This window comes from Blennius ocellaris (genome assembly GCF_963422515.1).
Source record: "Blennius ocellaris genome assembly, chromosome: 8".
Taxonomy (NCBI): Eukaryota; Metazoa; Chordata; class Actinopteri; order Blenniiformes; family Blenniidae; genus Blennius; species Blennius ocellaris.
This window is the reverse complement of record NC_137657.1, coordinates 7,382,332-7,406,653: the sequence shown is the minus strand read 5'-3', so window position 1 is coordinate 7,406,653 and position 24,322 is coordinate 7,382,332. Positions and strand designations below refer to the sequence as shown.

The following is a 24,322-nucleotide window of genomic DNA, read 5'->3' as shown; positions in this document are numbered from 1 at the left end:
GATGGACCTGCTGAACCAGGGACTGAGCGGCCTGACTCGGGAGAACAAGAAGATGAGGGAGTCGATCCTGGACCTCCAAAGCAGGAGAATGCGGGACAACCTCGTCTTCGCGGGACTTCCACAACGCGAGGAGGAAAACGTGGAAACATTGCTGCGAGGATTCATCCAGGAGCACCTGAAGCTTCCAGTGGACACCGTGAACAAGATCACCTTCGCCCGCGTCCACCGCCTGGGAGGGAGACGACAGGACAACCAGCGCCCGCGGCCCATCGTCGCCAAGTTTGAACATTTCAAACAGAAAGAACTGGTGAAGAGCCGCGGCCGGGAACTACGAGGGACGCACTTCAGCGTGAACGACCAGTTCCCGAAGGAGATCTTAGACCGTCGCCGCTTGTTGTTTCCTGTGAGGAAGAAGCTCATCGCCGAAGGATCCCGAGCCGTCATCAGTGTGGACAGGCTTTACGTCAACGGCCGGCTGTACCGGGACCCCGCAGTCACCTCCTGGCTCTACTGATGGTCCTCATAAATGAGTAACATCCTCTCTAACACACCCACACACACAGCCGCACACATCACAGGTTTACTGAGGTCCAGGTAAATATCTAACAGCAACATTCGTAAGCATCATGATTGATTAAATAAGGAGAAAGTAATTAGTATTATATTGTTAAAATACACGATGCTTGCAATGTTTTTATAGTATTAATCATCTTGAACTCGCACTATAAACGCTGGGATATTTGTATGTGTATATATGTGGGTATATGTATGTATATATATATATATATAGGAATATATATTTACATGACTTTAAAAAAAAAACAAAGCAGGCACTCCTTACGTCACCACTAACGTCACCTATGAGTTTGGGATTGTCTTTCTTTGGGTTTTGGTTTCCTACTTTCTATTTCTATACCCCCTCCCTTGTCTTAATAGTAACACTTTTCCACTGTTTTAACCACATTAAGACCACGAGACCACAATCCAACTGTCATGAGATCACACACTCCTATGTCGACAGACACACACTCCCATGTTAAATAACCAGTCAGAATTAGGAACCTTAAAAACATGCGCATGCACGCACACACAGACACACAGGCACACACAGACACACACACATGCACACACAGACACAGACACACACACATGCACGCACATACAGACACACACGCATGCACACACAGACACACACACATGCACACAGTGTACACCAGTCCAAACATTCTGGCAAAAGATCTGTGAAGATTTATCATTATGCCTGGACCTCCCCATTCCAGTTTCACCTGTACTTTGCCTGTTGGGTGATCTCACAGAAATTAGAGGAGAGAAAAATGAGTGCTTCACACTCCTGGTCTCTCTAAGTGTGGCAGAGAAGGCAATCCTCATGAACTGGAAATCAAAACATAATCTTAATATAAAGTTATTTAAAAACTTGCTTTCCACATTGGAGAGAATGTCTGCTTGTAGGAAAAATCAGTTGGCTCAATTTGAGTTGACATGGTCCCCAATAATTAAATACACCATGTAGCCCTGTGGGGGGGTGGTAGTGCCGCCCTGGGGCTCTTGGGGCCATATGTGGCTGGTTCGTTGTGGCTTGGGTGGTTGGCGGCCCTGCGATCTGGGGGGGTGCTGGCATCTATCCTGGGGAGTGGTGACCTGGCCTGGGGGGTGCCGGGGTGTGTGTGTGGGGGGGGGGGGGGGGGTCAGCTCTGGGTTGGGGGTGGTTCTGCTGGGGTGGGGTGGGGGTGCCGGGCGTCGGGCCCCGGCCGGGCTGCCTGGCCGGGGCGGGCGGGTGTGGGGCTTCGAGGCCTCGGGGGCTGGGTGCCCTCCCGGTCCTGGTGGGGGTGCCCGCTGCGGCGTCGGGGGTGCGTCCTCCCTCCACCTCCCTCCCCTCGCTGGGGCGGGGGTGGCCCCTGCTGCCGAGCTCCGGGTCTGGCTCACCCCTGGATCGGGGGGAGACGGGGGGCAGTGGGGCTCCGTGTTTGGATGGACAGCTGACTGGAGATGACCCCTGGGGGGGTTTATAGGGGAGAGGGGCCAGGGATGTGTGTGTGTGTGTGTGTGTGTGTGTGTGTGTGTGTGTGTGTGTGTGTGTGTGTGTGTGGGGGGGGGGGGTGTGGATAGGTGTGTGCGGGTAGGTGTGTGTAAGTGTCTGCGTGTGTGTGGGGGGGCGGTGAATGTGAGCGTGGGTGTATGTGCGTGTGGGGGTGTGTATTCTATGTATAAGTATGGGAGTCGTCTTATGTGAGTATGTGAGGGTGTGGGGGGGGGTCTATGCTCCCTCGCCGCTGGCCTCCAGCCGGGCTCGTGCTGGGCCATGCGGGTCTTAGACTCTGCTCTTCGGCCGGCGGGTGGGGTGGGGGGGCTTCCTGTCCGGGTCCTCTTGTGGTGCCTTGTCAGAGTGGGTGTTGGTCCCCGTGTTCCAGGCCGGCCACTTCGGGATGGGGTGGGGCGGCACGGGGGGTCCAGCTGGGTCAAGTCCTAGCGACGGGGGGACCTTCTCCCTCTCAGCCCCTCCTACCTTACCTCACCTTACCTCATTCAACAATAGGGGCCAGTGGGCGGGGCTAGGGTGGGGGGTCCAGGTGACTTAACTGTGGTCTGGCCCTCCCCCGACTTTGCACCGCCCACAATTTTAACTGCACTGAGTCACACAGGGTCTTGAGGGGATCAGCTGGCTTTCGGGGTTCTGCCGCTGGACAGCGGTAGAACGCCCGGGCCCCCGCTACCCCTCAATTTTAAACCGCACCCCAGACACACACTTGCACCACCTCTTCAAAACACAAATACACATCTCTACATGCATCCAACACCCCACAGGGTGGGAGGGGGGGGGGGGGGCTCCCCCCAGCACCTCCCGCTGTGGTCCCACCGTGTTCCGGGGTGAGTGCGGCTGGAGTACGGGGGGCACGCTCGCTCGGGCGTGGCACCTCCTGGGGGGCTGGGTAGTGGTTCTCCCTCCCTATTCACAGTTGGATTTGTGGAGGATGAGATCCCGTAGTGGCCTGGTGGGGGCCTGGCTGGTGGCCTGGGGAGTGGGGGGCACCCCCCTCCCAACCAAATAAATGTATGTACGCATGTCTGTATATATGTATGTCTGTGTGTGTATGTGTATGCTTTGGTGTGGGTGTGCGGGTAGGCTGCGATTAAGGGATGGGGCGGTGGAGGGGGGGGGGGGGGGGGGGGGTGGCTGTCCTCCAACCGGGCCTGGCTGGTCCTTCACTCTTCCTGGTCTTGGGGGGAACTGGTCTGGGGCTCGGCGGCTGGGGCCTTCTCTGTCCCGCCGGGGTTGGGGGGGGTGGTAGGGGGGTGGCCCCCGGGGGTGCGGCGGGCTCCGCTGCCGGGATCGGGGGGGCTCCCTGCCCGCGTGGCCTGGGAGCGCTTCACTGGCCGGCCCCAGCTTGGCGGCTCGGGTCGGGGCCCGGGGCTCTGCACCCTTTATCCTTCTCTTGTGGGCCCCTCTGGCCTGGGGGGGGTCCTCTCTGCGCGCTCCGTCTGGTGCCTTCTGGGTTGGGGCGTGGCTCTCCGGGGGGGTTTGTCGGGGCCTCCCTGGATCCGGTGGGTCGCTGGGTGCCGGAGTGGCGGCGTCCGGCCCTGGTGGCCTTGGCTCCCGGGGTGATGCTGCGGGCCCCCCCAAAACAGTTCCATTCACATCCAGAGGACAAACCACACACACACACACACACACACACACACACACACACACACACACACACACACACACACACACACTTCCACTCCTCATTGACGAGATTGTTCTGTTAATTATCAAAATCAAGTTGTTTTTTTGTTTTTTTTCCCTTCCTGTTTTTGTTTGTTTTTGTTTTTGTTTTTATTTTGTTTTGTTTTTGTTTTTTTTTGTTTTTTTGTTTCGTTCTGTTTTTCTCTTTTCCTTTTTTTTTTTCTTCTTTATTTTATGTCCTTTTGTTTTTGCTTTTGTTATAATTGTTGTGATTATTTTGGTTTTTGCTCTGTTGTTGTTCAGGCTGGTTTAATCTCATGGCAGTTGGAAAATATTTAGATCACTGTGATTACTGCATTATTAAAAAGGGAAAAAAAATGTATGTAGCACTTAACAAGGGTATTGTATATATCTCCCCACCAAGTCTTTCTCTGTCTTTCCTCTCCTCTACTCTATCCTCTCCTCTACTCTATCCTTTCACCCCAACCGGTCCGCAGAATGCCGCCACCTCCGAGTCTGGTTTCTACAAAGTTTCTCCCTGTTGGGGAAGTTTTTCCCTTTCCACAGTCGCAAACACACCTGCTTGCTCATGTGGATATGTTGGGCTTTTCTATTTTCTCTATAAAAGCAAATTGGAATGACAAAAAAAAACAAAACAAAAAAACATGACATTATGGAAAGTACCATGTTTCCATGACGACATAGGTTTTGCTGTGATAGCAGGAATCATTGTTTCCCTGATGACATAATTGCCATGTTACCTACTGAACATAGAATAGAATAGAATAGAATGCTCATTATGTCATTGTCATTATGAGTGGTATAATGACATTGCAAACATGGTGACATGGTGATTATTAAGTTTCCATGACGACTGAGCAGGTCAACATCTTCGCCATGTTTCCATGACAACTTGGTGCGAGGACATAATTGTCGCGTTTCTATGGCATTTAGGCATGACAGCCCAGTGACGGGACTATTGAGCTTCATGAAATGGATGGCGCCGTGTTTCCACGACTTCGTGAGTGACAACAAGCAGAGCGTCCTGTTTCCATGACGACATGGGGGATGGAACATGTTAGCATGACGATATGGAATGTTTCCATGAGTACTGACCATCATTTATGCTTACTATTTACAATATTGGTTTGCGTTTTATTTTTTTTTTTTGACACAATGCAGCTGTTGGAGTTTTACAAAGACATTTGCCATGTTGTCGGCACTCGGTCTCACCTGGGTCGACCTAAAAACAACGGGTGTGAGAACACCATTGGGTTCTCATTAGAAATCTTATAAGGCTCATGCTACAGAGTCCAGTGGTAGTAACTGATGAGGCTGTGGGTAATTTTTGCTGAACAAGTGATAGATGGGGGTGAGACGCAGTTTGTTTTCAGCCAATGTCTAATGGTGCTGTCAGCCGGCATGCAATATTGAAAAGCTACGCTTGAGGCTACACCAGGGTTTCACATTGATTTGCATCCAAGGGACAAAGGGACAAGTCTCAGTTCTGTGTGTAAACAGTTTGACTGCAGTTTTGAAGATCTAACATGGCGTTTTTAAGATGCGTTCAGAGAGAAGATGATGCCATTGCTGGTTTTACCTACATCAGGTGGTCAAGTAGCATTTACTTTCAATGAAAAGCAGTTTAATAGTAGATTTCTGAGCTGGAGTAGTGCTGAGAGGCTGTCGGAGCATAGTCTCTGAAGTATCTAGTATGAATCGGATTTGGGTGGGAGGTGTTTTATTTTGGTACTTGAGAAACTCTCCGATCCTGCTGCACTTCAGCTTTCACATTTTTTTTCCTTTCTTTGCCTGAAAATTCGATATCGGCTGCCGCGATGGCACTTTCAAACTGTCTTTATCAGGTTGTATTGTTGAAAGACAAAAACTTCCAAGTCACATTTTTCTCTCATTGGCTTAAAAATAAACATCACACAGCTTTTATGAGCCGAGACAAACACTGCATTTACTTCAGGAGTACAGAATTACATCTCTCTGGAAATCTTTTTAGCACCAGTTTCTATGTATCAGCGATTATGCAATTGCAAGACTGCAGCTGCAGATTCTTATCAGGAAAAGAGATTGTGGGGGGGCGGTTGGACGATCAGACATTGATTTAGAATGTCTGCATACTGAGAATTAGAACAGCCATTGAAATGTAGTGGTGATGGGATCGGAAACAAAGCTGCCTTCACCTTTAATTCTTGCTTATGTCTGATTCTGATCTTTGACTGGGCCTCAGACTTATGTTTTAACAAAGATAGTATACAATTCTCACAAAGAGATCATTTTAGTACATATTGTTCAGTGTCTAAGTCAACATTGGCTTTACATTAAAACTCAATTGACACATTTCACACTATTATTCCATGCCAGTATTATGAAATGTCATTAAAATTGAACATAATCTGCTTTTCAAAAGATTTGTTCGAATAACAACATGTGCTACAAAGTGGTGCATGGAGGTGTTTATTTATGCATAGACCCTTTTTATTCATAGGATGCAGCAAATGCTTTTTAGTCAGGGGAGCCAGCTCTGAGTTTTAAGGTTTTGTTTACAAAGCAAAACATCAAAACAAAACAAAAAAACACGCACACACAAAAAAGCATCTCCCAGCATGAGTCTTGTTAATCAAAAGAGCAATTATTAATTTGCAATACCATCGCCACACTTTTCTCCTCATAAATGATTAGGAATGTTATTTATTATGCATCCAATAGAAAGACCAAGAGCAGTTAGTTCTCAGTACTTTAGCAATTCCAATCCAGGGCTGTCAAATTAATTTCATTTCAGAGGCCTTGTGACACGGGTTGACGAGTAAAGTAAGTTTAGCATGCTGTTTTAGTAATTCCTCGAAGTGTCCTAGTGTGCTTGAAGTGTTAATGTCTTCCATTTCCTGCTCATATTTTAACTTTGAGCTAAGAAGTATCCAGGTTTGGTTGAGAGAGGAGTTCTATTGGAATGGAGTGACAGGTTCGACACTGCATGTTTTAAAGATGGTGGAACGGAACAAAAGACAGGACGTAGAGCAGAATTTACAGGACTAATACTGCTGACATTAGAGAGACAGCACTTGTTTGGTGGGAAAGTTAGAGAGGAAAGGTTGCGACGGTTCGGTCATGTACGTAGGAGAGATGATGGCAACGTAGAGATGGAGTTTCCAAACAAGAGAAAGACACTCAGATCAATAGATTTAATTTAAATAGCACATTTCTACTCATTCATCTACTTCAAAGTACTTCATATTGTTCGTCACATCCACCTAATAATACACACTCACATCAATGGAGGGAGCCATCCATTGGAAGCAGTTTGGGGCTCAAAGTCTTGACCCTTCAACATATGGATCGATGGAACCTGAAACCCTTCGATCGAGCAATGACCCCATTGACGCTTCCTGAGGAGGTTCATGGATGCGGTGAGGAAGAACATCAAAGCAGCAATCTCGAGGAAGGACGACAAGGATCTAAGCTTCTTGTGTTTCTGCAAATCCGTAGAAAACCCTGAAATCCTACACGGCATGGCTTTGAAGCGAATGCTAATTGACTAGTATTGAGGTCGCTACGGTCTTGGGTCACTAATCAGAAAGCAGCATTTACTTTTATTGACAATTTAAAGTTCCAGAAGAGAACAGCTTTATCAATCACCCAAATCTTTAACCCAATGGATGTGGCTGCCATAAAAGGTGCTTAATCCATCCAATGGGAGCAATTTGAAGTTCAGTGTCTTGCTCAAAGACACTTGGATTAGTAGACAGGAGGAAGCAACCACTCTACAACTGAGCTACAACAGCTATAAAATCTTATGCAAAGTCATTATATGAGCCTAAATGAACCCCTTTGTCTTGCTCTGTGAACCACATAGTATTTACCCAGTCAGTTCCACACCCAGTCTGCTACAAACAGTCCAAAATCCATTGGTCTTAAATGGGTATGTTATTTATTAAAGATGTCTCACATTTAGTTTATATAGTTTTTATATTCGGACAGGGACAGATTATTTCTGCCCCCCAAAAAAACTCTGGCATTATGGGTTTGACAAAACATTTGTCAAGCAGAAATACATTTTGCAATTGTTTGGGTCTATTTTAGCAAGAGATTAATAAACACATTAGATGTGCTGGTGGATTTTTTTAATTATTATTATTTTTACGTTTCTTGTGGTGAAGGTCTGAGCAGCAACAAGGCTCACTGATGCATTTTGAGTATTTTTTCGACAAAAATGGAGCTTCATGCCGAGGAGGAATAAGAAACATTAAGCGACACAGAATATAGTGTTGGAGATATGAAGTCACTAGATAGTCTGCGTTGGTGTTTGAGGCTAAAAGGCCCTGCATTCTTTTGCTAAATGGTTGTAATGTATTTTCATCCCACAGTAAAGGCCCACTGATATACTGCAGGCCTGCTCCAGGAGAGTTTGTTAAATCTATGCCGCAATTAGTAAATGGGGACAAGAGAAGGTTGTGCCAGACGCTTGTGTACAAAGGCATAAGTTGTATTGATGTGTGTGACAATTCCTGTAGCTTGCCAGTGTGGTTTGATAAATGCCACAGATAACTCACAGCCTCTGTAAATTGGCTTTCAGACGTTTCCCTTTGATCACCTATAATCTCCACTGTTGCACGCTGTATGTGCGTCGCTTAATCACCCCCGCCCCCGCCCTGCCCACCCCGCCGCCGCCACCGCCACCGCACTCACACACTTTCTGCCCCACTCTGGAAAACTGCTGCGTCTCAAGAGTGGCACAAAGACGAGGTGACAGATTATTCTCATTGGATGTGACACGTTTTCTTGCACTCACGCATAATCTGCTGCAGGTTGCCAACAGCTTTTCAGCACCTTTACATCAAGGGCCATATTAAAGGCATCTGTGGATTCACAGTGTCACCCTTGACTGTGTATTTGGTGCTTTATTTTCAGCTGACAGCAGGCTGGAGTAAAGCGGCTCAGTCTCACTTTATGGATCTCTGGTTCGAAAGTTCATCGATTGCCATTAATAGTTGCTAATGAAACTAGTGGTTGTTTAACTCGACCAGTCAATTGCCAGTGTTAAATCATTGTATCCCAACACTGCAACTTTAAGTGACGTGTCACCTTTTCCTACAGGCAGCGTCATTAAGAAAATGTCTCTCTAATTCTATTTACTGAGCGCTAGACTGTCTGAAGCTGAAATCTCCATACACTCGTATGTTTTTTTCTTGTTCCCCATTATAATCCGAGCCTTTTCATTTCTTGCCCAGGTCCATGGGGGAGATGCATGGGCAGCGACTGTGGCCCAGGTGGCAGCCAAAGCCGGGCAGTCTGGTGCGCCCATGTGGACGGCTGGACGACGCTTCACACCAACTGTGACCAGGGCCAGCGTCCCTCCAACCAGAGAAACTGTTTCCGCGTGTGCGACTGGCACAAGGACCTGTACGACTGGCAACTGGGTGCCTGGAATGCGTGCGTGCCAGTGTCGGCAAGGACCTTCGGAGCCCCGCGGCTGTTCACGTGCAACGGAGGCGAAGAGGGCATTCAGACCCGAGAGGTGGGCTGCATACTCAAGGCGGACGGGTCTCCAGCGGAGGATGCCATCTGCGAGTACTTTGAGCCCAAGCCTCGCCTGGAGCAGGCGTGTTTGATCCCCTGCCCTCAGGACTGTGTGGTTTCGGAGTATTCGCCCTGGACGTCCTGCTCCAAAACATGTGGAACAGGCCTAAGGAACAGAGTGCGCAGCGTGCTGGTCCCTCCGCTTTTTGGAGGCGCTATCTGCCCCAACCTAACGGAGTTCCAGTCTTGCAAACCAGGGCCTTGCACCGGTCCGGAGGGCATGTACAGCCTCAGAGTTGGACAGTGGAGTCCTTGCGCCCTCCCTCCGACTCGGACTGCACGCCAAGTGAAACGGAGGAAAGGGAAAGGCCAGGGGCTCAGAGAGAGGACTGGAGTTAAAGATCCCGAGACGAGGGAGCTCATCCAGAAGAAACGGACCAGGAACCGACTCAACCGACAGGAGAGCCCCTTCTGGGACATCCAGGTGGGCTACCAGACCCGCGATGTGGTCTGCATTCATAGGAATGGGAGCGCCGTGGGACGCTGGTGAGTAGCACACGTTTTCATGTTGCTTTAGATCATGATGATTATCTATTTATCTTGAAACGATGCTACTGTAACGGAAACAAGCTTGTAGAAAAGAAAATCTACATGTTATGTCAGCGGTTTTAAAACATCTCCCTGCAGTTTGACTTAATTTGATCTCAAAGTGCACTGGCCCCCTAAATCGGTGGATTTTCACCACCTCATCATGATGCTAAATTTGTCCTCAAGTTTTTGTCGTCTCCTTGTCAGGAGGTAGGTGTCAGGGGTGGATGTGTATCACCTGTGTCTTTGTTGCAGCCGTGCTGTCACAGCAGTGACACAAAGCTAGCAGTACAGTGTATTTGATGTAAACTTCCAAGGATCGAAGTGGAAAAAGAAATACTCTGAGACATCAAACTAAGCCTTTAGTTTGTGTAGCAGCTCTCAGAATGAGGAAAACTTCTTGTCTTTTATTCTGTGGTTGGGAACTGACACGTAATCATGACAAAGGGTTGAATAACCATTAATTGAAACTCCCAGCTAAAATTGAATTGCTCATTATATTGTCACAAAGTAATATTGCACCGGTAAATCAATTTAAGTAAAAGGTATGTTTTCTGTAATTTTACATTAAAGTTGCCATTTATTGATCCAGCATTGCTGTCCACAAAAAGAGACTGTCACTGCCGGACTCATGTCAGTTCGTAGATCCATTTTCCATCATGATTTATACAATTCAGGTTTTCAGGTGATTGTGTGCAAAGGCAGGACGGCACGTGGACAGGTAGCCAGTCCATTAAAGGACACACATAAGTAGTATGTCACATTCCTATTGGCAATTTCCCATCAACAATAAGTGATGAACCGGTCTTTGTGGACTGTGAGAGGAAACCGGAGTACCCAGGGAAAACTATTGCATGCAAAGCATGAATAGACAAAACCCATTGGTGAAGGCCTGGACTCAAACCGGCGATATTCTGGCTGTGAGGTGAAGGTGGTGAGTCTGGTGGCTTTGTCACAATGCAAGATGCTCACATACGATCACTTGGTGTTTGAAGAAAGCAGTAAAGTGACAGTTATCAATAACATAATCACTTGGGGTATTTCAAATATAATAAATAATTTATTAGGTTGCCAGCGATGTGATGAAATGGTTTACAAAGGATTTACAACCATAATTGAGAGTGCTGTATAGTATGTATCGTCAGTGAATTAAAATGAAGATTGTTCCTATTTTTATTCAGCAAACTCCTTTCGTTTATGCAGACATGGATCCACTTATTAAATTTTCTAAATGTTTTTTTTTTATTACTTTTTAATTTGTTGAATAATAACAATACTTAAATTGAATATTGAAATATTGGAAAGTGGTTACATTATTTAAATAGGTTGTTGAGCGTTATGCAGGTATTATTATCCATTATCACATTATTGGTTGTTACAGTTTCTTGCTCAAGGACAAATAGACAGAAGTGTGCTGGAGGGTCGAACCACCACTTTCTTGATCAGAAGACAAACCACCTCACCTTGGCCAGACGCTCGCGGAGCAAAGAGCAATTGACAATGAGAATTTAAACTGATATCCCCATATCTTTGGGTGTGAGAGAAGTCGCATTAACGCCTTGGAAGAACAAGCAAACTCCACAATGGACGCCCACACAGTGAGGCCAGAGTTCTAACCAATTAAAAACTGCTTATTAAAATTGAATCTATGATATTTTTGAGATGTGCTTTACAGGATAATAATACATGGCTTCAGAACTTAAAAGTTAAAATGTGGGTGTTTTGTCGGAAGAGGTGAATAAATTGTTCTGAAAAGAGCTTCACCCCGAGAATGAAAGCTATAACAAGCGCGTGATTTTAATAGTATCCTAATGTGAAGATTTGGAACCACATCAAACAAGCCATTGCTCGAATAAAGTGGCTGAATTACACCTCCAGTGCTTATCATTGTCCAAACTACACGCTGTAGCTGGAATGAGTGTTTCCATTTATATTGTTAAATCCAACCGGGACGCAACCTTTCGCCCTTCACATTTATTTATTGCCGCGAGTTCTAATGTTACACTGTCTGACTGAAAATAAGATGGATCAAATAGCTTTCCTCTCCCACTTGCAAGTCTTGAAATGCACATCAACCCTTTGCTCCGGGACTTAAATCTGTTACGGGAAGTCAACATGTATATAGAGATCATCAATTCAAACCGTGCCATAGGTTAGGGACGTAGCACAAGGTGAGCAGTAGGATTGTGTTAATCAAACATGTGTTAATCTCATTACCGCTTAAATGACGTAAGGACGTGTTGATGTCTAGCCTCTCCCTCCTACAGGATGTGGAGAGCAAAAACTATTTCATTTGATAGCTTAATTGATATTATTACTCATTATACCTAATGACCCAATTTACACCTGGCCGCTTCTTGTGTCTCGGGACTGAGCTGATCTGAATCCAAGAAGCAGTGGCGAGGCAGATATCTGATGGTGGTTTAAACATGCATCCGTCTCTCCAGGACACATCCGTGATCATTATCCCCCCCGCCTCCCCCCCCCGCCCCGCCCCCAGGTGTCACTTCCTGCGGTAAACCTGGAAGTTGTCACGCAGTTTTGTTTTTCTGCTCTCTGCCATAATTGCAGCTGAAGTGACACTAAAATTGTGCGATTAACACAACAGGAAGAAGAATCTCTTGAGGTTTTCGGCACATAAAGTTATGCAAGGTGTGACATGATGTTCTCCAAGAGTGTGTATCTGGTCCGTCTGGGGGATTCGTGAATCCCACATGCAGGGACACAATGGCCTGAACTTCTCTTCCTCTGATTGGCTTCTCAAGGGATTACAGCCGTAGTCTCCCGCCTGCATGGAGAGATCATTTTCTCAGCTCGCTAGAAACATGCAGACGCCTGCTGATGGTGGTGAAATGATGTGACGGAGGTTTTCTAAGCACTTCAGCCTCAGTCAAGTCCTTGTTTTATTACCAGAGTATTGTTCCTCTTTATGACCACAATGAACCAGCTTCTGGCGAAGATGATGAAGCTCACATCATCTCAAACTGGTTTCTTGAACATGACAGTGGTATAAGATTTATCGATGCCATCTACACATCAGATAGTTAAGGCTGTAAATTATGACTCTGAAATGGATCAAATGCCTGATTGCGCATATCCTTGATGATTTGTGTGATGAAGCTCGGCTGTCGTCATTACATGACGGTTTTCCAATCAGCCGTTCATCTGAAGAATTATTTCGAGGGATCTCTTGTCTCATTTTCGTGGTTATTGGACTGAGTTATAATGCCTCCCTAGAAACTTGGATTTGGGGCTTTCTTAAGGTTTCTGATCTCCCGGAAAGCATCAGTGACGATGCCAGTCGTGGTAGTCCTCCATTTTTATCACTTTCCATGTCAGCTGCCACTTGTACTCTAGGATTTGATCAATTATGTACTAAATCTCGTCATTAATGCTTTGTTTGCACCCGGTTCTAAGCAGTGACTGGGATCAGATATTTCAAAGAAACCATGAAAACAACTCACATGCCCTTAGGAGCATAAATATTAATCCTTTGACTTGTTTATTTCTTGTTCTAAAATATTCATAGTTGTTTTTGCCACTTTCTGGAAAGTGGAACAAACTTAGTGAAAAGCCAATCATATCCCAGCCAGGCCCGTCTCTCTCTCTCTCTCTCTCGCTCTCAGAACATCTTGCACACTTCATTTCCAATTTTGTTTGAACATCTGTCATCGGGCTGCTTCTGTCTCCGCCCAAACAGGACACTTCCTTCTAACTCCGTCACGTTACATCATCGGGTTTACTCCTCAAGGTTGAAGTAGCGTTGTGTGTCATCTAATTTTGGCACTTCTTCTTCCTCTTCTCTCGGACACTTTCCTTTCGGAGGCCCCAAAGTTCCAAAAAGCCACTTTTAATCACTTGACCCACATAGAATTATGTTTTCAGACCATTCCGAGGCTGTGTTGATGAATGCAGCTCAAGTAATGAGCGCGCAAGCGAGCGTCGAAGCGCGGAGACTTTCCGACTGCTGGCGTCTCGGAGCCCTCGGAGTCCATTGTTGTGAGTAACAGCGTAAAACCTACAAGCTTAAAAGTGAGCATTTTTCAGACATCATCTTACTTATTTAAATAGCAACGGATTGTGTCCTCATTCTGTCTGAATGACAGAAGAAATGAAGATGAAGAAATAATGATTTCTTTTTTTTTGGCAACTTTGAAATCTCTGCAAAAAAAAAATAAAACATTTCCGGGCAATACTCACAACAAACGGCAAACTCTCCGTGAAAATGGGTCACTGGCTGCATTATGAGCTTTTTTAACAGACAAGAAGCTCTATCGAGCCATCACCCTCACTCTTTAACGTCCTCATTGTTTTTCTTTATGAGGAACTGAAACGAAAGTACAGCAATCTCGTAATTTAGTAAAACGCAAAACTGCGAGTCTGCTTTCACGTTTCGAAAAAAAAAAAGTCTGAGTAGCTGGAGGTGAAGTTCGGTGGCAACGTCTAAATGAGAGGCTTCTAAATGAAGCAGAGCTGTAATTAGCACTAATAGCTCGTCAGCTGCACGGCCTCAAGGGGAGGCACATCCAGACTGAGTAGCAGAAAGCAGTCGGCTTAACTTAGAACACATTTCTAAGGATTCGGAGGGGACCCGGGGAAGAACGCTTGTTCATTACGTCTAAATGCTATTGGGATGATCAAAGGTGTGCGTGTGGGTACGATTGATCAGCGCTTGTTTTGGGGGGGGGGGGGGGGGAGTTTTCCCAGAACACTTGGATCTGATTGATACACACTGCGCGTCGCAGCGCTCCTGTTTCACTCTTAATGTGAAAGGCATTATGCCGTGTGCATGTTAATGACAGCAGCTAATGACAACGTGGCATCAGTCAAGGGCAGACGGTTCAAACTGAAGCTCTGCACGTTGCATGTCAGCTGCTATGATTTATGCAAAGACGTTAAACTCCGACAATAAAATGGTGCTGACAGGTGACTTGAGCTTTATGGTACGATTCAGGTGACGAATATGCAGCATATGAAACATGTCTGCTTCAATAGCATCATGAGTATTTTATCCTTAGAATTCAGTCTGTCGCATGATGGTTTATTGCGTTGGTGCCAAAGATAGGGCCTGTGAGTCACAATTGGCCGACTACATGGTTTAATCTGATCTTCAGCGTTGGTAACACTTTGTTATGAACAGATTAGCAGACATAACTCAACATTAAGGCCCCGGCACTTCTTGAGGGGGAAAAAAAAAAAAAGTTGTGAAAGTTGTGTGCCAATGTTTGGCCTGAGTGTAAAACTGATTCTCACCAGTTTCTTTTTCTGTTGTTTTTTGTGTCTTGGATGATTTTCTGAGATCATTTCACTCCGATTCCATCTCGTCTAAACTCGAGGATTCTGAGCTGCGTCTGACGCCAGCCCACGCTTTCGTCTCATGGAGGTTACTTAAACATCTGGTTACCATTTCAAACTGTCACATGTGACAGGCAATGTGGAAAAGCTTCTAAACCCTCTTTGAATAGATTGTGTGACACAAAGAGAAAGGCTTGAAGTCAGTGTCTTGTTAAAAGGAAAAGGTTGCCAATTACTGCCAGCATAGGATTCAGTCTGCCTAATATTACAATACAGCTCATACTGGCTTTTTACACAAGTGAAATATTGTAAAACTAAAAACAGAAATACTCATAAATCAACACGTATATCCTGTTGATTGTAAAGCTGAGCCCACTGTTTGGACAGTCACATCTACAGGCAATTTAAAGACACCAAATGTCCAAATAATGAAAGAAAAGTACCAACGGAAAATGGGCATGGAAGAACATACAAACTCAGAACTTTTCTCACGGCACCTGAAAGAGTTCCTTTCAGTCCTCAACACACCGATGCAACAAACGTGTCCATATAATAGCAGACACCTCGCCCTGGTTCATTCACTTCCACTAAGGCTGGAGCTCTTAACATGATTAAAATAATCACAACTCACTGAATTTACAACACGTTTCCACATGGTTCAGTTTTTGGATTTACAACAACGATGACTGATTTTAAATCATATGCATAGCGAGAGTTGCAGCTGTGCCAATGTTATTATGCTGGAGCATGCCAACTGTGGCGCCTGTTCCTGGTTTATTCTGCTTATATAGTGCGATCTAAGAGCAGAATGTATGCAGGACTTGTACGACATTATTCTCACTGGTTTATAGCTCGCAGTCAGAGGAGCCTTTGTTTGCTTTTGGGCTTGTCTGTGTAAATGTAATCATGCACATGTTCTTCTGTATTTGTACTGTGAACTGTCCGAGTGCTACTCGTTGCCCACAGTGGATTGAGATTGGCTCCAGCTCTCTGCAAGTTGAATTTAGCGTGGTATATGGAAAAAGTTATCCTGCGAATCAATAATTCTGTGGTTCTTCGTCCAACCTGGACAAATACAAAACTTCAGATCACACCCTGACTCCCCTCTGCACCTCACTCTCCCCGCAGGCTCTGCACACCAAGAGACCTGCCGCTGACCATCCAGTCCTGCGTCCTCCCGAAGGACTGCCAGACCACCGACTGGGCGGAATGGAGCCCCTGCTCCAAAACCTGCGCGGACCCCCAGTCTCCCGGCGGGAATCGCACCCGCAGCAGGCAGGTGCTCCAGTTCCCAGTGGGGGAGGGGCTGGCGTGCCCGCCGATGGAGGACACCGAGTCGTGTGAACCCCAGGGGGACAGCATCCCGCCCTGCGCCACGTGAGTTGCTCATGAGGATGTGGGCGGGGGGGGGGGGGGGGGGGGGGGGGGGGGTGTTCACAGCAGGTGATCTTTGGGTGTGAGTGAAAGTGTACATGGCAACTTCATGGCTTCGCACGCTATATTCGCTCATGTTTCAGAGTGACACGTGTCAAGGTATCGCCATCCTTGGCTACAGCTTTGCTGTTAACTTGATACAAATCACTGCAGGGCTTCACCTCATGGCAAAAATACAATACGTGTTTGGTATTCCTTGCTGAGGCTTCCTACAGACTTTTCTTTGCTCATTTCAGCAAGCTAATTTGCTCCTCTGGGCGGCCCATAGGGGTGTGTGTGTGTGTGTGTGTGTGTGTGTGTGTGTGTGTGTGTGTGTGTGTGTGTGTGTGTGTGTGTGTGTGTGTGTGTGTGTGTGTGTGTGTGTGTGTGTGTGTGTGTGTGTGTGTGTGTGTGTGTGTGTGTGTGTGTGTGTGTGTGCGTGTGTGTGTGCGAGGCAGCATATGGAGTAAGATTAGCACCTGGGCTGGTGCCAGACTCCAAGTAAAGACAAATGGAGGGAGACAAAAAGAAATATTTGAAATTCCAGAAACTCACCATAAACAAACATAACGAGGGTTTACAGATGGCTCGCGTTCACTCTGCATTATCTTTCCACTTCTGATGCTGAGGTACAAGAATGCAGATTCCTGATTTCATCGTGGAGGAGGTTTGATTTTCATTCAGACGGGTCACCGAGATAAATTCCGTGTGCGGAAGTCCAGATCGAAACGATTAACCCTCTGCTCCTCATCCCTGTAATCGCATGGTGTAAATACTGTACTACAGTCACCTCTCAACTCTGTTTATTCTAAAATTAGCTGTGCAAGATTGTGAATGCACTCTGTCCGATACCACATCACGCCCACGCAGGAGACTCTCCCTCTCGCCTCTTTCTCTTCCCGACATGTTCACTTTGAAGTTACACCTGGAGAACCACCGAGTGGAGCGACTGCCGGGTCGACTCGTTGCTAAGCCAACAGGACCGTCGGCGCAGCAATCTGACGGGGCTGTGTGGAGGCGGCCTGCAGACCAGGGAGGTGTACTGTGTGCAGGCCAACGCCGAGCTCCTCAAGTACCTCAACGACCTCAAAGAGAAAGACAAAGGTAAACTAAAAGGATTGGCCCTTGCAACCCGTCTCTCATCAACACGCCAGGTTGTTGACATTAGGGTTGGAACCAGAATATTTACAAAGGTGCCATTGCATTTTGGAGTTTGGTTGATGGCTGCTCCAGACAATACAAATTGCAGCACGAGTTCAGGTCTTTACATGTAACCATGCAAAAGTTGCTCCTGTTAAACCTAAAGTTTTGCACTTTTGATTTCCCTTCATTTCAATGACATTTTATCCCATTCTAAATGTGTTTTCATTAAGGGCGAACCCAAACCTTGGTGTTTTCTGCATCAGGAGCAGTGTCATTTTTCATGCTTTTGTTTTTCTCAAACATGGATGATTTTCTTTATTTTGGCGTTATCCCTGTTCTAACAAAATGATTCCACTGCCTCTCGTGTGCCGGATCTTTATTTATTTTATTTTTTTATGTTTTCCATGAAAAAAACTGTGTTTATCCTGTGTCGTCCACGTCCCTCTGACTGTGTACCGAGTGTCTGTGCTGTGTTGTTTGAGATTGCTCAGCCTCCGACTCATCTGAGAGAGAATTAACTCCCACTTCGTTCCTCACAGACATCTCTTCTTCCTCTAAAACCGCTTCTTCTGTATGTTTATTAACAGGAGAAACTTTTTTTTTTTTTAAATCGCCCTCAAGGTGAAACATTTTTAACACCTGAAGATTCACCTCCTCCTCCTCTACAGTCAATTTGCATGTGTTTGTGTCACCTGATAAATGGAGGACGCTTCAGTCTGTGACACACGCACACACACACACACACACACACACACACACACACACACAAAGATAAACATTTAAAAACATGGCTTCAAATCTCCAGCTTTACTCTATTCGGTTTCATATATAAAAAAAAAAATACACTATTAAGGATAAGATGAGGTTCCGATTGGCACAAAACCTCTCAAAGCACAACTGATGCTGAAGATAAATGAATGTATGAAGAAGAAAAAGGGTGGTTTTGCGTTATAAAAATAGATCCTTGCACATTATTTGCCACCATATATACAGTATGTTGCTGTTGGTTACAAGAAGAAGAAATAAAAATGATTTTGGAAAATATGTATTTTTCTAAGACATGACCTTGATTAGGATGGTTTTTAAGACTTTTGTTACCTAAGAATATATTCAATAATTTAAATAAATACCCTGTTAGGTGCATTGTGATAGTCTGATTAGAATTTCTTATTTTATTGGCCAATAATTTGAGTTTTTACTGAAAAATCTCTAATCTTAAGTCAAGTTTGCAAGGCCAATGACCAGACATAGTTAAGATTTTACCCAAGTCACCCCAGTATGCAAACTAATTTCTTACTTTTAGAATTATTGGCACTGCTGAAACAAACATCCAGCCTTTTTCTGGGACAACTCACTTTGTGTCTCCCTGAATTGAAGCCCCAATCAAATACTTGTGACACGGAAGCAGTTTTCACTGTGTGATTCAGTTTCATGACTGGTTGAATCACTTTAGCCCAAATTTAAAACAGTAGATCGAAGCCTAACCGTTTTGCGCACACGTTATTATTTTTGAGTAAGTCAGGTAATTCAATGCCTGAGGTCCACATTCATGGATAGTGCAACGGTTTAGCATGATGCCTGTTTGGGAAAGTAAAAGACCAATATTCTTTATACTTTAATTGCAATATGCCAACGTTATCGGACATGGTCAAAACCATGAGTTTTTAAAAAACGTGCATAATGCAACAACTATAGGAGACATTTTGTTGACATTTTGTTGACATTTTGTTGACATTTCACAGTATTTTATACCCAAAGTTTCCTTAAAATTTCATTGGCCTTATGTTGAGATCGCCATAATGTTTAGTAGTAGTAGTAGTATGTATTTGACAGGAATGCATCAGTTCCTGTGAAGGCAGGATGAGACTGATGGAGAGGCAGCAGCTCTGAAACCATTTCAGTTCAGTGTTACAGTAACATGTTCCTTTATTTACAACACTGGTGATCAGGAGGTAAATCTTTCAAAGTTGTTCGAGGTGTTGTGACTTTATTTCCACACACTCCTCCGTGTTTATATGAATAACTTGTCAAGAGAGCTTGTAAATTGAGTCTGTTTTTTTTCTTTTTTATTGATCTCCGGAGGCCGCCGATCGTCTTTGTTCCACACTGAAACGAAAGTCAACAACGCACCCTGCGTACATCAAATAATGCCACGGCTTACAGAACTGCCTTGAAACAAATCAGTTAAACTCTCTCAAGTGTAGCTCAAGTAAATTTGATCAAGCGCCGCGCCGCGCCGTGACAGTCCCGCGTCTTGTGAATTCCCCGCACGGCGCGCGAGACCCTCGGTGGAATGGCAGCAGATAATTGCTCATCAACGCCAACAAGCGCGAGTCGACACTTTGACTCCTTTCACCTCCAAATATATGATGACGCTCAGAATTCCAGTTGCATTAATAGTCACTCGCGTATTTATTCTTGTCATCAGCCATCCCGCCGAGCCTCCACTGTCAGTTTGTCATCGAAACACCCAGATGATTTTCTCTTTTATTGAATCTACGCCCGCCGTTGCTCCCGGCGGGATTTTGCGGGTCCGTGCGTCCCGCTGTGACTTGTACGTGGCCGCAAGTGCAAAAGCCTCAATCTGTGACACTTGTCAGGCCAGCTTAGAGTCAACGCTGTCCTCTTGAAAGGGGTGTTAAAGACATTAGGTGAGCCTAAGCTTTTGGAGCCCGACCCAGTTAATCACGTGAGCGAAAGTGACAAAAGTCTAAGACGAGGTGAGACGTCCGGCTGCTGCTTCGAGTCGCACGCAGGGAGCCGCTCCTCGCACGCCACCAGGAGGAGAAACACGCTTACTTTTTAGGCTCGTTAAAGAAAAACTAAACAAATGGGATTCACTGTTGTAAAGTAGTTCAGTTTTCAGTGGAAGAGCTGCAGAGACTCTGCCTCTCTCTCTCTCTCTGCCTCTCTCTCTCACTCTCACTCTCACTCTCTCTCTCTCTGTCTCTGTCTCTGTCTCTGTCTCTGTCTCTCTCTCTCTGTCTCTCTCTCTCACTCACTCACTCACTCACTCACTCTCTCACTCTCTCTCTGTCTAATAACACTGAGCCTGGATAGATAAGAGTAGTTCAGTAGAGAAACTAAATTCAGAACCAAAGCTTGATTGGAAGAAATACACTTTAAATACAGTGTTGTTGGACCTCTTATTATATGAAATTGTTGAGAAACTTTACAATATGGGACCTTGCATGAAGCGTCCTCATCTAACTCCCCGTAAATAGTCGCCGATGCAGATGTTTCCAATTTGCACGTTACTCCTGCCTGAGGCATTAGTGCAGCCTGATGGCGCCCACCAAGAACGAGGGATTGAGTAATTTAGGAACAGATTACAGAGTAGTTGATGCGACCCACTCCAGGTGTTCAGACCTACAGCTGGAGAGCTTTAATGAACTGCTCACGTTCTCCCAGTCCGCTGACGGACGGCAGCTTATTCAGGGAGGGCTCTGCTGCTTTGCCAGACTGTTCGCCCGCACGCTCCTGATATTAGTCTAAAATGATGTTGTGAGACTCCGGATGAGGGATGAGGCGGCGTCGCGTTACCCCGTGTTTCGGCGTTGTTCTTCCGAGGTCGAATCGATTTGGTTCTCTTTGCACTGGCTCTAATTAAAGAATAATGAGTCTGGGAGCCAAGAATAAACCCATCGACAGACACTGTTCAGCCAGAGCATAATGCATGATGTAAGATGGTAATGTATAAGTTATGGGACGACACACACACACACACACACACACACACACACACACACACACACACACACACACACACACACCCGTCTGTGCTCCTTGGCTCGATACGATGCACTATAGGGTCTATAGGGCTGTGAGCATGCTGCACACGTGCCCACAAGGTGCCTATAAGTCCCCTTAAGATACAGTTAAAGATTCATTCATACGAGCATGTTCAGGCTGGATCCCCGGGTAGAAAAGTGTGTAACGTATCTGTGTGTGTGTGTGTGTGTGTGTCTCATGCAGACACCTGCAAAGTTCTTATCTGTCTGCAGCAGGATTCAGCCCCCTCCGTTGGGGGTGTGGGAGGGAGGGGGGGGGGGCAATCTCGAAGCACACCACAGAGACGGAGAGGCAGACAGTGGTTCAGTGAAGTTTTCCTGCAACCTCCACTCTTTACCCCCCCCCCTCTTCCCCCTTCCCCCCCCTTCTTCTTCCCGCACCATGCAGAAGTATCACCACACAAAAGAGAGTGCAGGATGCCCTCAGGCCCAGATCTGAAATCAGCTTACCCCCTCTCCTAAATCTGAACCTTAATCTTCAGTTTGACCCTGGATCACTGTCACAGCTCAACTCGTGTCATTCTCCATTTCTTCAACTTTTTTTTCTCTCCGCAATGCTTGACCAGAGAGATCGGCGAGGCTCTATTCCCGGCCTTGTGACAGCTGACAATTCTGGTCATCTTATTCCCCAAAACAGATTAACTTACAACTTCTTTTTCAGATTTGGTAAAGAGTGTCACGTTCTTCTTGTTCTTTTTTTTTTCTTTTTTCTAGTGTGATCTCCTTGACTTGACCCTCGTCTTACCCTTCTTGTCTCATACCTTCCCTCTCTTTGCCATCCTTGTTTTCTCTCCACTTAATTCCCCCTCCTCGTCCTCCTGTGTTGCCCTTGCTTTCTCTCCGGCCATAAATCCTCATCCTGTTATCCATCCCAGTGGTTTCCCTCTCCTTCTTTTCTCTCTATCCTCATTTCTCCTTTGGAACTCTCACACGTCCGATGAGTCAGTTGATATTCAAAGTGTTGAAGTCGTACTGGAAATGCATGTCTATTTTCACTCTCAGCAAATGAGACAAACGTACTCATTTTCTTTATTTAAATAGACACTTAAATGTCTTGAGGATTGGTGTTTGCTTGTTCTTCCTGTACGTGTCGGTTTTTATCCCACAGTGAATCCTGATATGTTTAAATTAACTTCACTTAATTGAGACATAATGCCTTCGTTATGGCATCTCAGGGCTTTATTTAGGTGTTGCATTGTCATAGGTATATACATGTGCACACACATTATACCTATTGTTATTCCAGTACTGTTGGTGTGTATGGTTCCTCATTGTTTCCTCACTCTCCCGAGTCAGTAATTATTTTCTTAAAAAAAGTTTTGGTCATCACCTGGCTGGACTTAAAACACTATGAAGTCCATTTTAAAGTCTTATTTGGGGATTAATTTATCATTTAGCAAAGTCTTGGCATTTAAAAATGCATCCTATTTTTTATAAAATGCTAATAAAGTGATCACTGTTATCAATAATAATTTCTCTTTAACTCTTTTATCGAGGTTAAGACAAGAAAAGGGCCATTTTAAAGAATGTTAGTAAGAGAAAGTACAGATAATACAAGTAGAGATACCTGAAAGTTTGATAGCTATTTTGTTATACGTCATCTGTTACAAAGAGACGGTCTGCATTTTGAAATTTCCAAAAAAAAAAAATTCTATTAGAGCATTAAAAATGTTGAGCTCATGATCAAGAGACGAGGCCATTTCCCAAAGTTCAGAAATAGACCGACCAACATCCTCTCAGCTGCCTTTTTTAAATGTTTTGTTTTGTTGTTTATTTGACCTGCAAATAAACTGAAGTATAAAGTCAAGATTTGCTTTTTTACCACTCGGCTTCATTCTGAAGAAATGTATTTCGTCTTATGTGAAGCAATGAAGGAATAAATAAGTGTCGGAGTCCAAGGAGATGAGGATTGCGCATTTTATTCCACCTCAGATAAAGAATAGCAAAAGAAAGTAGGATAGTACACGAAGAGAGCTGCTGGGGCTTCCTCCTGACGAACACCAGTTTATCCAGTCAGCGAGCACTACTGTGCAGCATCTCCAGGCAGAGCGTGTGTTGGCAGATGCAGTCGGCAACCTGCAGCGATCGTATCAAACGGCAGGTTTTTTGGGGGGTTTGGTCTAAATACAGGCATGCTGGTGTCGAAGCCTGGTAACCCTGCGGTGATGACAAGACTCTGGAAAGCCGCACATCTGGTTGTGTCTCAGTGAGACGTAACTGCGGGTGGATTTGGGCTAAAAATACAAATAGTTGATTTACTGCTCCTGCTTTTTTTTATTTATTTTTTTGTACAATATAAGCAAACTTGTGACGGGCAGCTAGATAAGACTGAAATGCTGTGTTTAACACACATGCATTGTGAGTAATACCAACGCATTGCATGAAAGTGGTGTTAAAAAAAAAAAAAATGAACCAATCCCTTTTAATGCTTGAGAAGCGTGTAAGTGCTTTGCACAGTCAGAGCTGATGCTTATATTCAGCCTAATCAGTGAGCTGTCACCTACACAAAGAAACCGTGGAAACGATTACAATCAAGATTCTTTTGATTTTGAATAAATATAATTTCACCTTGTTTAAAGGCACTGTTTCCTTAAAGGTACAGTATGTGATATTTTTTTTCTTTTTTTGTCCCTTTTGTGCGCGAGGTGGCAGTAATGAGTCACTATTCTTTAAAGTTACAGAGATGCATTGCTGTCCAGTGCTTCGTCTCTCGTCAAATCGATCTCGCTCCTTTTAAAATCGGCCGCTGATTCTTCTGTTCGTGGACTGAATGCAAAAAGAGAAACATAATGACTACGCCACCTTGTGGTGGTAAACGGTATTCCATGTATGATCGAAAAGGAGCTAGTTGGTACTTTTGGCAGAATTCTCTGTTATA

General features: G+C 45.3%; 1 protein-coding gene across 1 annotated transcript in view; it reads left to right on the top strand.

The window, feature by feature from the left end:
- The window catches only part of thsd7ab (thrombospondin, type I, domain containing 7Ab), a gene marked incomplete at both ends in the record, with an annotated part of 208,610 nt that overhangs the window by 78,761 nt on the left and 105,527 nt on the right, over positions 1-24,322 (top strand). The window contains 3 exons of the mRNA XM_080501462.1: positions 8,926-9,760; positions 16,226-16,474; positions 17,430-17,614. Coding sequence (XP_080357588.1) covers positions 8,926-9,760; positions 16,226-16,474; positions 17,430-17,614 — 1,269 coding nt within the window. The remainder of the gene's footprint in view (positions 1-8,925; positions 9,761-16,225; positions 16,475-17,429; positions 17,615-24,322) is intronic.